Source organism: Tenrec ecaudatus, chromosome 7 (genome assembly GCF_050624435.1).
Source record: "Tenrec ecaudatus isolate mTenEca1 chromosome 7, mTenEca1.hap1, whole genome shotgun sequence".
NCBI lineage: Eukaryota > Metazoa > Chordata > Mammalia > Afrosoricida > Tenrecidae > Tenrec > Tenrec ecaudatus.
In genome coordinates, this window is record NC_134536.1 from 32,266,352 (window position 1) to 32,281,197 (window position 14,846).

Below are 14,846 nucleotides of genomic sequence, written 5' to 3' on the forward strand. Positions count from 1 at the left end.
GCAGAGTAAAGAAGGTGGTAACAGTGATTATCTCAGGGTGGTGAGGTGGGAGGCGTTTATTATTTGGCATGCTTTTCTGCCTTCTTGAATTTTCAAACTCTGTTTACAGTCAGGATGGGGATTATACTATTTCTGTTTTTTTCTTCATAAATATATGGGACTTGTCTTAATTATGAGACAAAAATGGTGATATTACTTTATCAATCACCACAAATATTAATCAGCATATTATATATTCTATGGAGCCCTGGTGATGTAGTGGATTACGAGTTGGGCTGCTTACCACAAGGTCAGCAGTTCAAAGCCACCAGCAGCTCCAAGGGAGAAAGATGAGGCTTTCTACCCCCATAAAGAACTGCAGCCTTGGAAATTCACAAGGACAGTCCCACCCTTTCCTATAGGGTTGCTATGAGTCAGAACTGACTCAATGGCAGTGATACATATCCTCTATAAATATATACTGTAACTGTTACTCAGTCTTACAAGCCTCGTTCTGATGAACCAAGGACAAAACCACTTAACGAAAGCAGTTCTGCAGCCAATAAAAAGAACTAAACTGGCTCTCAATTTCACAGGACCTATGAGAGGGCTTCAAAAAGTTCGTGGGAAAATCCTATTCTCTTTTAATTCCATTTTTGAGGAACTTTCTGAAACAGCTCCCCACCCCACCCCCACTATAATCAACCAACTGGTAAGCGGTCTAACACACACCAAACTTGCTAAGTCATGCATGATGTGTTCTATCTAATTCATACTAGGAAAAGTCATGGTACAGAAAATATTACACAATTCCTCACTGGGATCTGATATTCCATATTCTTATCACATAAACTGTCATTCCAAACATCAAAGGAGGTTCTGTTACTAAACTCTTCCATGGAACATCTGGAAAACAGGAGGGAGGCTAGGCTTAGGGACAGTGAATTAAAGAGAATATCCCTGAAAAAATGGATGATCTTCCAAGGAAGGCGTTAACAATGTGCTAGACATTCCACATGCATTTAATATTCACACCCACCTCAGGCGGTGCCATTATTAACCCCACCTTGGCCAGGAGGAAACTTGCCTGAGGCCTCACAACCAGTGAGCAGCAGAGACAGTAATGTCACTCAGTACAAGGCCCACACCATGGCTGGTTCTTTGCCCGCTGCCTCTCGCCTCAACAAAAAAGGGGCATGTTAAGTCAGATTGTGAGAATCATTCAAAAGTAATCCAGGCCTCCATTAGTTCTTGTCAAGAAGTTGGTAATGAAAGTTTCAAGAACACAAGACTAGTAACAGAGTTCTGCTTTCTCTCTCAGCTACACAGCGCCATCTACTGGGACATACAAGGCCACCACCACCACCGTTCACTAAAACGATGGCTTTAGCTGAACACCTAAGTACTTACCTGAGGCGGAAACAAAGCAACCAGGGATGTGGGGAGACCAGATTGTGCTGTAAATGACACTCTCATGGCCTCTGAAAGTATGCAGTGACTTCCCAACAGTTGGATCCCACTAAAAATAAATCAATTAAATACTAAATAGGGAAACATTCAAACATATACATTAAAATATACTATACTGCAGCCAATGTATGTAAATATACATACGATATACCTAAATATTTCAAGGACTTTTGGAAAACTCTACTGTTATATAAAGCAAGGCCATATTTAAGGGGTCCAAATAATTAATGCTGCAATAATTACTGTTTTATAGTCAAAAGATTAATAAACTTCACCACCATGGAGTCAATTCTGACTCAGAGTGACCCTATAGGCCAGAGTAAAACTGTCCCTCTGAGTTTCCCTTGGAGCCCGAACTGCTGACCTTGAAGTCAGCAAGCCAACTCATAACCTATTATGCCACTAGGGCTCATTATAAGTTTTAGTGATTGATATATATATATATATATGTTTGTTTGTTAAAAAAGATAGCTGTCCCACTGAACAGCTACAATGAAAGTATGTTTCCAAAGAGCAAAGGATTCCATGGGAGCTTTGGGGAAGAGAAAGGGAGAATGTGTATTTAAAAACAGTCAAGGCTGACCTACCAGTTTGACAGTCTGATCCCAGGAGCCAGACACCACAAGCTGTTCACCTCTGGTTTGGCTCCAGTCGACACTATAAACCTGAAAACATTTTAAAGTGTCACTGAGGAAGCAAGAGTGTCAAGTTCAAGATGACATTTCCCCTCTTTTTCACAGTGCCAAGTACACCTCACTCTGCTGAAGTCTCGGGGAGTCCTACCAGCCTCAACTGGGTGCTTGAGACATGCAGAGCCCCGCACCCAGCACTCACAGGGGCTGTGCTGCACTGCAACCAACTTGTACAGAAAGTGTCAACACCTTCTTCACTACAACAAATGATACACATTCTTATGCCAACCAACAAACCACTGTTTGCAGCACCTTGAAGAAATGTCAAGGCAGATTAGAAAGTTAGTCATCTGAAAAAGCTTGCCCAGACAGTGTTTAGCAAAGAGCATTAAAATTCAATTAATATCCACATCTGGCCTTTCTTAGAGTAAGCTCCTAGGAACCTGGTGATCCTTTCAGATCTCTAGGTAAACAGTTTGATGTTCTTTGGAGTCTCTAATCTATGCCTCCCTACTCTCAGTGAACCACTGCAAAGGAACCCCGTGAAAAATCATGAACATTTTTTTCTCATTTTATACAAAAGACTGGCATCTTTACAGTATCTAAAAACTGCCACATCTTTCTTTCGAGAAGTGGCTGAGATGGATTCAAATGGCTGGCTTTTCTATTAGCAGCAGGCTCGGAAGCGGACCTTTACGAGCACTTACTGTGTGCCAGATACTGTTATCAATGCTCAACACATTTTCTCTTACTGTCGGTGTGGTAGGTTAAACATTGGGCTACTAACCGAAAGGTCACAAGTTCAAATCCACCATCCACATCTGCTCCATGGGCAAAAGATGAGGCTGCTTCCATAAAGATTTCCAGCACTAAAGGGCATTTATAGAAGTCTAAATAAAGGCATGTGCATATGTAAATATATTTAGATATGAAGATACAGAAAAATCTATGTGTATATATTTATAGGTTTAGTATTAACGTAGCAAATGGACATTGGGCCTCCACTCAAGTATCCCCTCAATGCAAGAATACTTTGTTCTATTAAACTGGCATTCCATGATGCTCACCTTCCCGACACGATCACTGAAGACAAAGCAGGTTCATAAGCAAATGTGGTGAAGAAAGCTGATGGTGCCCAGCTATGAAAAGAAATAGCATCTAGGGTCTTAAAGACTTGAAGGTGAACAAGCAACCATCTAGCTCAAAAGCAACAAAGCCCACATGGAAGAAGCACACCAGCCTGTGCGATCACGAGGTGCTGAAGGGATCAGTTATCAGGCATCAAAGAACAAAAACTCAAATCATTGCGAATGAGGGGGAGTAAAGATTGGGGACCCAAACCCATCTGTATGCAACTGGACATCCCCCTACAGCAGGATCACAGGGAGGAGATGAGCCAGTCAGGGTGCAGTGTAGCAACGATGAAAGATACAACTTTCCTCTAGTTCCTAAATGCTTCGTCCTCCCCTCCTCCCAGTATGATCCCAATTCTACCTTACAAATCTGGCTAGACCAGAGGATGACACTGGTACAGATAGGAACTAGAAACACAGGGAATCCAGGACAGATGATCCCTTCAGGACCAGTACTGAGAGTGGCGATACCAGGAGGGTGGAGGGAGGGTGGGGTGGCAAGGGGGTACCAATTACAGGGATCTACATATAACCTCCTCCCTGGGGGAAAGGGGGTACTGATTACAGGGATCTACATATAACCTCCTCCCTGGGGGACGGACAACAGAAAAATGGGTGAAGGGAGACGTCAGACAGTGTAAGATATGACAAAATAATAATAATTTATAAATTATCAAGGGTTCACGAGGGAGGGAGGGAGGGAGGGAGGGAGGGAGGGAGGGAGGAGAAAAATGAGGAGCTGATAGCAAGGGCTCAAGTAGAAAGCAAATGTTTAGATGATAATGATGGCATCAAATGTACAACTGTGCTGACACAAGGATGGATGTATGGACTGTGATATGAGTTGTATGAGCCCCCAATTAAATGATTGTTTTTAAAAAACACAGAAACAAAGTTACAGTAACCAAAACAGTCTGGTACTGGAATAGAAGACATACACACTAATAAAGTCCACAAATGCATCCATACATCTATGGTCAGCAGGTTTTCTACAAGAGTGACCAGCCCATTCAATGAGGTGGAGGGGGGAACGTCTCTTCAATAAATAGTGCGGAAACAGCTGGCTCTCCACATGTAAAAGAATGAGCCGATGGACCAACACTTTCAACACAGCATGTGAAATTAAATCAGAAGGGTTAAGGTCTTAAACATAAGAACCAATGACATAATTGTAGAGTGTAGTCTAGGACCTAGTTGTTAACAATGAACTCAGTCAGACTCAGCAGGGAACGTGCAATCAACAGAAGACAAAATAGATTAGACTTCATCAAAATTTAAAACTTTGTTCATCAAAATACTTTACCAACAAAGTGAACTGGCAATCTCCAGCATGTGGAGAAACATTTGGGACTCATCTATCCAATAAGGGTTTATCGCCAGGAAAACAAAAAGAACTCCTACCACTCAGCAACAAGAAGACAAACAGCTCGACCCCCAAATAGGCGAAGCCTGGAACAGGTGTTTAAGCAAAGAAGACCTCAATGGCCAATAAGCACGCACGAAGATGCGCAAACTCATCAGCTTGGTGTTCCAAAGGCACTATGTCAACAGGCAGAAAGCAGAGCTGCAAACAGCAGCAGAAACTCCCTAAAAAGGCATCAACTGGGACTTGGAGCCACCCTACGGGTTACGGCTAGTGAGCACTGCACGCTAACACCCCAGTTTTGTGCCTGGGGACTGGCAATGGCATTGGCATTAACAAAACTGGAGCACTGGCGGAAGGCAGATAGTGTATCATTTTAGACATACTGAGTTTGAGGCTACAGCCAGGCAGCGGAGTGGAAATGCCTCGGAGGAACAGGGCTTGGAAGCTAACCTCCCAGCTATGAAAAGAGCTCACAGCCAGAACAATGTTTGGGGGACAGCAGAAAAGGATGGACAGGTCCCTTGACCCCAACCTCATGTGAATCCACGCATACATTCAACAAAGATGTACTAAGCACCTACTACGTGCAAGGCACAGGGGATATGTTAGATGAGAAGACAGATGAAATCTCAGCTGTCTAGAGTTTTATATTCAAGTAAGGGAAAGACAGGCTATCTATTCCAAAATTGGCTATATATTCCACAGGCTATATATTCCACAATTTCAGATTATGATAAAAACCAAATAAACATACAGATCATAATCAAGAAACCCCGATGGAGCTCAGCTCTACTCTAATATCCGGCATCTCCAGGAGTCCCAATCCTCTCAGCAGTACCAAATTCCCGATTCCCCACCCCAGATTCAAGGACGCCTTTCTCGCATCACTCCCCATGCTCACAGGTCTAACCACATCTCCAACTAGAACACCAGCCGCAAGCCTCTCGGTCCCCTAGTGAGGGGCTCAAGGACTCTCGATGGGCAAGGACCACGTCTGACTCTTTCGGCTTCTCAGTGAGTGTCGGAGAGCAGATGACACACAAGAACCGTCCCAAACCCATGGTCTGACTCATCGGGGTTCTACTGAACAGAACAAGACTACCTCGTAGGGCTTCCAGGGCGGGTGGTCAATCTGCTTGAGGCAGACGGCCACATCTTTCTGCAGAGGGGCTGGTCGGTTTGAACGACCTGTGTCCCACCAGGCCTCCATACACACGGTATGAACAACCAGCCAAACCCACTGCCCTGGAGTTGACGCTAACCTGTAGCGATCCCTCTGGACAGAGCAGAACTGCCCCCATCGTGCTTCTAAGGCGGTCAGTCATTGGGAGAACAGATTGCCACGTCTTTCTCCGGCTGCGCGGTTTGAATCATGGTGGGCTTGAATTGTGGCCATTTGAGGTTAGTAGCTGAGAGCTTAACTCGCTGTGCCACCAGGGAGCTATACACAGCAGTGGCAATAAATAAATGTCTGTGATATGAATAAAAGATCAAAGAAAACAAGTCTGAATAGAAACCACATTTCACATTGGTCTTTTACATCCCTTCCTGATTCCTAACCTCCCTCTCCACTCCCACTCCACATACTGAGCATGGCAAACGATCAGACTGAATATTAAGAAAAGAATTTGCTTTGCAAGCAAGGTTCTCTAAAGGCCTCTCTTCTGAAATGACTGCTGGCAGGGGTGAAGAAGATTAATTGGGAAATTGAAGAAAAGAGTCACCAAAATCCAAAAGAGCACGGAGCAAGATTTTGTACTGTTTTATGAAATCTGAACCTCATCAAAACCATAGTATGAAAGGACAAATTTTATTACGGAAACCAATTCCCAAAGAGCTCACTTTTAATCTCCTCTAAAGCACTGCCCTTTTTAAGTTGGCCTATTTAATTAAGAATCACCAAATACAAACTATGTCCAGAATTTTCACACTGGTCTGCATCAATAAAGAGGAAAGGGACATGGACTTCTAATTCCTGAGCAATTAGAAAGAAAGGGCTATGTGTTTCTCTCCATGTGAAACTTCAGCTTTTAAAAACTTTTTCATTCTGGAAAATATGTTGAGGGCATCAAAGTAGGAAGAATAGTGTAATACATCTCTAGCACATACTTTCAATCGCCATCAGCATCTTGCCGATCTGTCCGCCTTACTGACTGACTGCTGGAGGCTTTTACCGTCAGACCATTTCGCTCACACATACTTCTGCAATACTCCTAACAGAGAAGGGCTTTTCTGAGAGTTCGTTTTGGTTTTTGTTTCTGTTTCGGTCTGTGTGTTTTGTAGGAGTACAAGGCCATCTTATAGCTAACACAATTCACATCTATAGTAACATATTCAGCCTCCTGTCTCAAAGCTTTCTGTCAGTGGGTTCACATGTATCAGAATCCAAACAGCATGCACATCTATCATTTGTCTCTTCACTCTCATCTCATCATAGGGGACAGCCCCTCTACCTTTTTGACTTCCCTCCCTCGAGCCATTTATTTGATGAAGAAACCGAGTCACTGAGCCTGTAAGCGGACCCTGCATTCTGAGGCTGACCCGCCATTTCCTCAAGGTGGTGTTTAACTTTTCCCTCTAGCCTCCTTAATTCCTTGGAAATTGGAGCTACATCTAGAGCTGTTTCCCAAAGTAGGTGATACTACCACCTGGAGGTGCTAAAATGATCGAGGGTGGGGGTCGCTGCAAAGGCAGATACCAACACTTTATCAGAGAGTAAGGGCTCAGAACAAGTTTTTAATTACCAAGGGGGCACTGAGTAATGTTTTCTGAAAAGGGGGCAGGTAAGCCAAATAAGTATAGGAGCCTATCAGTCTAAAGCTTGATTAGATTTAGTTCAGTTCTATTTTGTTTTCAAACTTCCTACTGTAGAACTCAGTGGCTATAACAAGGGGCTCAAGCACTAGGACAACTGTGAAGCTGGCACAGGGCCAGGCAGTGTTTCACTCTGCTGTGCATAGGGTCACTAGGGTTGGAACCGACCTCGGTGGTACCTAAGAACAACATTGTGTGAAGAAGGATACAAATTCTGGTGGCTTAGTGGTTACACATTGGGCTGCTAGCCACAAAGTCAGCAGTTCGAAACCACCAGCTGCCCCCTTGGAGACAGACATGGCTTTCTACTCCTGCAAAGAGTTCTAGTCTCAGAAATCTACAGGGGCAGTTCTACTCTGCTCTGGAATCCACTCGAGTTTGAAGTTTATGAATGTTTAGAGCCTGGGTTCCCAGCCTTGGAGGTTGATCATTGGAATCATCTGGGGATCTGGTACAACTACAGATCCCAGGGCTCTGCTGCAAATGGAGCCCAGGGATGGATAATTTCACCAGGTCCTCAAGGGATTCCTCATTAGCCAGGTTTGGGAACCCAGGGTTTAGAGGACGCGCATGGTGACCACAGGTGTGGACAGTGGGTCTTCGCTATTGAGACTGTCACAGACTGTGACCTTCTAGAAGGCTGTCTTCACGGCACCTTTGGGTGGGTTCCAACCACCCCTCTTTCAGCAAGTGCTGGAGAACGGTGCCAGGGGCTGCCCGGGGCTACCAGTCGGCCAGGTTAGCACCCACTGAGGAGCCTTGCAGAGCCATATTTCACCCGGTCACTAACTGCTGATCTTTACAACGGTCATTCCTTCTGTTTTCATTGACTGAAATTCTTGTATAAAGAATTTTCATTAGAAACTACTTGATTATCCCACAATAACAATAAAGCAACTAAAAAAACACAAAACAACCCAAACCACTACTATGGAGTTGATGCCAACTCACAGAGACCCTACAGGACAGGATAGGACCGCCCTGTGAGTTTATGAGACTGTCACTCTTCACAGAAGTACAAAGCCCTGCTTTTTCTCCTGCAGAGGTGCTGGTGGTTTTGAACTGCTGAACTTGCTACTACATAATCACTAGGCCAACCAGGCTCTCTTAATAAAGGAAAGGAAGGATACATGTTGTGGGTCTTTACCTCTATTTGGGGCTTTGAACTAGTTCATTCTGGTTCAACCCCCTGCTGAGAATTAACTTCCCAACCCAAACTCACTGCTATCAGGTAGATTCCAGTGAGCTTATAGGGCAGAGTAGAACTGTCTCTGTGGATTCTAAGGCTATAAATCTTTACAGGAGTAGAAAGCCTGATCTCACCCACAGGGGGGCAACTAGTGGTTTTGAACTGCTAACCTTGTGGGTAGCAGCCCAATGACTAACCCACAAAGCCACCAGGGCTCCTTATTTCCATCCCAGGTCAAAATCTACATTGTAACTAGATCCCTAGCTAATCCCTGGTGATACCTGAGGATCTGTTACAATGTAAATTCTAATTCAATATATTTGGGGTAGAACGGCAAATCCTCAGCAGAGGCTCAAACTGGAGTGAATTGGTTCAAAGTCTGGATTTTTTTTAACACTTTATTAGGGGCTCATACAACTCTTATCACAATCCATACATATACACACATCAATTGTATAAAGCACATCTGTAGATTCTTTGCCCTAATCATTTTCAAAGCATTTGCTCTCCACTTAAGCCCTTTGCATCAGGTCCTCTTTTTTTTCCCTCCCTCCCCACTACCCCCTCCCTCATGAGCCCTTAATAATTTACAGTTTGTTATTTTGTCTTATCTTGCCCTATCCGGAGTCTCCCTTCACCCCCTTCTCTGCCTTCCATCTCCCAGGGAGGAGGTCACATGTAGATCCTTGTAATCGGTTCCCCCTTTCCAACCCACTCACCCTCCACTCTCCCAGTATCGCCCCTCACACCCCTGGTCCTGAAGGTATCATCCACCCTGGATTCCCTGTGCCTCCAGCTCCCATAAGCACCAGTGTACAACCTCTGCCCTACCCAGTCCTGCAAGGTAGAATTCAGATCATGGTAGTTGGGGGGAGGAAGCATCCAGGATCTGGGGGAAAGCTGTGTTCTTCATCGGTACTACCTCGCACCCTGACTGACCCATCTCCTCCCCTAAACCCCTCTGTGAGGGGATCTCCAGTGCTGACAAATGGGCTTTGGGTCTCCACTCTGCACTTCCCCCTTCATTCACTATGGTATATATATATATTTGGGGGGGGGGGATGATGCCTCATACCTGGTCCCTTTGGCACCTCGTGATCGCACCGGCTGGTGTGCTTCTTTCATGTGAGCTTTGTTGCTTCTGAGCTAAATGGCCGCTTGTTCACCTTCAAGCCTTTAAGACCCCAGACATTATCTCTTTTGATAGCCGGGCACCATCAGCTTTCTTCGCCACATTTGCTTATGCACTCGTTTGTCTTCGGCAATCGTATCATGGAGGTGTGCAGCCAATAATATGATTTTTTATGCCTGATAACTGATCCCTTTGGGACCACGTGATCACACAGGCTGGTGTGTTCTTCCATGTGGGCTTTGTTGCTCCTGAGCTAGATGGCCACTTGTTTATCTTCATGCCTTTAAGACCCCAGACACTATCTCTTTTGATAGCCTGGCACCATCAGCTTTCTTCACCACATTTACTTGTTCACCAAAGCCTGGATTTATTGATCAATTTTCAGAATAATGAATTGGTTGTCCTAGTAAGCCTCAATGATGACCAGAATTTTAAAATTCATTACTATGCCTTGTAACAAATGAAAACATGTTTGAGTGTGCGATGTTTTTAATTTGCTGCTGTTACTCTTTTAATGTTCAAGTTGACCCATGGTTGGCCAATGAGAGCCCCTTGCAGTTGTCTCTTCTTAATTTCTGACATGACTCCATCGCTTTCAGGCTTTTAGACACAAGATACAGGTACCCAGGATTCATCTTGTATATTTCCTGTCCAGCCCTGGAATCAACTGTTTCTCCAAAGTGCAAGGCTTCAGACCAGTGCACTTAATTCCCTTCCTCTGGCCTTAAACAAAATGTGAATTATATACAGATAAATATATACGTAGTAGATACACTGCTCTATCAGTAGTTCCACTTCATAAGAATTGGCCTGCAGGAAAACCCAACAATAGCTGCTAGGTTTCAAATTATTTAAAATTAACATATAAGATTTCGCCAATCTCCTAACACATTTCTTAATAGGTTATATATAAAAAAAAGTAGATATGGGGTTCTAATTCCTTTTCTCTGAGTCACTCACTAATGTGCTTTCGAGCCTGGTTTGGTGGTTGGCACCTACACCGAGCATGTGAGAGGCAGATCCAGGAGCAGCAGGCAGCCAGCCATCAAAGTCACTCTACCTGAGCACATTCCAGTAGTGTGTCCACCCGCTTGAAAGCTGTCAGGTGAGAGAAATGGCCTGTGAGTGTCCACTTTGCAAGCTAGAACACTCTTTATGAAGGATTTTTAAACTCTGCATTTTGGAACACTTACTAGTATCCCCCAAATATAGGTACCACAAATCAATGTAATGAAGCTGGAATACACATTGAGGCAGCGGCTTCCAAACACTGCTGCCCTTTGGAATCCTCTGGGATTTAAAAAATCATTTTAATGGGGGCTCGTACAGCTCTTATCACAATCTATACATACATCCAGGGTGTCAAGCATATTTGTACATATGTTGCCTCATCATTTTCAAAAGCTTTTCTTTCTACTTGAGTCTTGGTATCAGCTCTTTTTTTTTTTCTCCCTCCTCTGGGTTTTTTTAAGCAACATTGCTGCCTGGCTCCAGTGCCTAGACATTGTGATTTGATTGTCATGGGATGGGACATGGGCAGCAAGAGTTTGATTAAGCCCCCCAAGTGATTCAAATACATAAAGTTTGAGAACCACAGAGTTAAAACGAGCACTTCCTACATTCTTTATTTCAAATACCTAAATTATAGTCTAGTTCCATCTAACAGCTGAACACCTGAAGAAATGGCTTACATGGAAAATGGATTTTAAAACAAAACAAAACTTGTCCATGCAGCTACGTGCTGTTTGCTACCCACAGTGTGTGTGTGGCCCCAAGTACACAAAATTGATCTTGTTTCTTCTGAACTTTCTAATCACAGAGTCCAAGCCCCCTAACCAGGCCCTCCAGGCCCATCCGGACATGGTCCTTACTGCTCGCTCCAGCTCATCTCCCACTGCTCCACAGCACGACGTGTGGCTTCCTGAACGCACCACGCTTCTCCACAAGCCCACAGCTCTGCAGCTACTTTTGTTAGAAACAAATGGTCTCTGCTACTTGGCCTGCCCCGCAAACTCCCAAACTCCCACCATCCAGCTCCAACAGCACATCTTTGAATGGCATGTCATGTATCTTGTCCATCAAGCTAGCAGATGGCTTGCTTACGTGTCCCAGAACCACTACCACCGGTCAGCACCTGAGTCTTACTCAGCCTTGCATCTCCCAGGACCCCGGAAACCACGTGTTGGACACATGCAGTGTGCGCCAGCAATGACATGGCTGACTCCATTGAAGGTTAAATGTTAGAATACTAAAACAAAGCTAGCAACAGTAAAGGCATAAGAATTCAAAACATAAGGATAAAACGTATTGACGGATATTACATCATGTTGGTAATAATCTAGAGAGATTATTGATCCAAATGACACATGGTATGTTGGGATAGTTTTGTGCCAACATGGCTCCCTTAGGAACATGTGGGTGGAGGTTAGCCTGTCAACCGGGTTACAGCATGACTGGAGGCCAGCCTCCCTCTCTCTCTCTCTCTGCTTCACCTTCCTGATGACCAGCTCAGAGCCACGCTGATGGCAGCCAGAGCCCTGGAGATGTGTCCACTGCCACTGGATCTACAAGACTCTGCCCACACGGGCCTGTGATCTTCCCACATTCTGCATCATTGAGTATGGCTGTGTGAGTCTGAAGAGGGACTTATGGACTAGTATCCGATTTGTGGGTTCATATCGGACTTACAGACGTGATTGGACTGGGCTAGGCTGTCTTCTTAATATATAATTGCTCTTTGATATAAAGCTTTTTTATACATATATGAGTGTCCCTGGATTTGTTTCTCCAGTCAACTCTGTCTAACACACACGGTTAGATACTATTTTCCCTCGAACGACCACTTTAGGGGGTAGTTTTAAACCGCTCTCTTGAATTATTAATAAGGAAACTGTCCTGTTGTCGTCTACTCCAGAACGAGCAGCTGAGCATGACTGGGTGACTGCTGCCATCACATTGATTCCCATCACAGCAACCCTGAGGGACAGAGCAGAGCTGCCCCCGGGCTCCAAGGCTGCCACCCTTCCAGAAGCAGCCTGGCTTATCTGTCCTCTGCCCACCTTTCGGTAGCAGCTAAGCATTCAGCCACTGCACCGCAAGCGCTCCTCCCATGACTAAGCACACCAACGGAAAAAAATGTGGCCAGTCCAATCGTTTCCTCAATTTTACACAGAGAAGAAAATATCCTTTCATATGATAAATCTGTTGCACAACTGTAAATCTAAAGGCATTTCCAAGAGGAACAAACTGTTGAGAAATGCATACACGTTTGTTCTCATGAGTAATTTTTGTTTGCCTTCCCGCCCGACAATCGCTGAAGACAAATGGGTGCATAAGCAAATGTGATGAAGAAAGCTGATGGTACCAGGCTATCAAAAGATATAGTATCTGGGGTCTTAAAGGCTTAAAGATAAACAAATGGCCATCTAGCTCAGAAGCAACAAAGCCCACATGGAAGAAGCATATCAGCCTGTGTGATCATGAGGTATCGATGGGATCAGGTAGCAAGCATCAAAGAACATAAATTCATATCATTGTGAATGAGGGGGAGTGAGGAGCAGAGACCCAAAGCCCATCTGTAGACAAATGGACATCCCCTTGCAGAAGGGTCACATGGAGGAGACGAGCCAGTCAGGGTACAGTACAGCACTGAGGAAACATACAACTTTCCTCTTGTTCTTTAATGCTTCCTCCCCCCAGCTATCAAGATCCCAATTCTACCTTACAAATACGGCTAGATCAGAGGAAGTACACTGGTACAGATAAGAACTGGAAACACAGGGAATCCAGGACAGATAAATCCCTCAGGACCAATAAATGAGAGTAGCAATACCAGGAAGGTAAGGGTAGAAAGGTGGAACCGATCACAAGGATCTACATATGACCTCCTCCCTGGGAGATGAGCAACAGAAAAGTGGGTGAAGGGAGATGTTGGACAGTGTAAGACATAACAAACTATTAATAATTTATAAATTATCACAGATTTGTGAGGAAGGGGGCACGGGGAGGGAGGGAAAAATGAGGAGCTGATTGATACCAAGGGCTCAAGTAGAAAGAAAATGATTTGAGAATGATGATGGCGACAAATGTACAACCGTGCTTAACACTATGGATGGATAGATGGATTGTGATAAGAGTTGTGCGAGAACCCAGTAAAATGATTTTAAAAAGAAAAATATTTGTTTTGTTTGCAGCTATCATTACAGGTTCATCAGTTATCATCAGTAAGAAATGATTGATTCATTCTTTAAGACAAGCAAGCTCTTAATCATATGGCACCTCTTTACCATATAGTGCACAGTTATAATACATTTTATCCACAATAGAATACTTAAGATACAGTCTTTATGTGAAATGATCGAAAATTCTAAATGGACCAAATATTTAAAAACAAAACAACAAAAAAAGCCTCAGCAAATAAGCAAGCCTCTCTAGCTGGCCATGAGGACAAAATTTAAATATTTTAAAAGCTGTAATAGACTGAAAATTAGAAACTAAATGGAATCTGTTCAATTGATTGTGTGCCATCTCTAAAGTGACTTTTGACGACTTCTCCGCAGCAGAGTGCTGCAAGTCATGAGGCTGAGAGGCAAGTTCGCAATCATCCTCTCCTCTCCTCTAAACCTCTAAAGTTTGTATATTCTTCTATTCCTATTACAGATTCAGCAGCAGGTGAAACCTCCTGAAAAGATGGAATGGCCTTGACTGTTTGACAAAATGGAATTTGATTCTTGCGTTGACACTAAATTTAGAATCCATGCACCTGGATAATGTTCGTCTGCCTCTTTGTATTTCCCCAAGACCCTCATTCCTCAAGGCCGAGAAAAGGCTTGAAAGTTTGATTTCTGCTTTTTGCTCCAGCACCTTTTCATCTGACCCTCGGGGAATGGCGTGCTGCGTATTCCCCAGGCAGCTGTCTGAGTGAAATGAGTAAGTGATGGTTTCTAACTTGTTTTCAGTTTTACTAAACCCATAAAAACAGCTATTAATGATACCTGGTATTTATCTGGCGTTGGCTCTTCCAAGCACTCATATCCAACCTGTGACATAAACACTAATATTACCTTGGTTTTACACAGGAAAACACAAAGGTTTAAGAAAAGTGTGAAGTTTACCCAAGGTCATGTAGAAG

At 43.9% G+C, this 14,846-nt stretch overlaps 1 protein-coding gene across 1 annotated transcript in view; it reads right to left on the minus strand.

The window, feature by feature from the left end:
- The window catches only part of PEX7 (peroxisomal biogenesis factor 7), an 87,853-nt gene that overhangs the window by 57,439 nt on the left and 15,568 nt on the right, over positions 1-14,846 (minus strand). The window contains exons 4-5 of the mRNA XM_075554483.1: positions 2,037-2,114; positions 1,390-1,498 (exon numbers count right to left, since the gene is read on the minus strand). Of these exons, the coding sequence (XP_075410598.1) occupies positions 1,390-1,498; positions 2,037-2,114 (187 nt within the window). The remainder of the gene's footprint in view (positions 1-1,389; positions 1,499-2,036; positions 2,115-14,846) is intronic.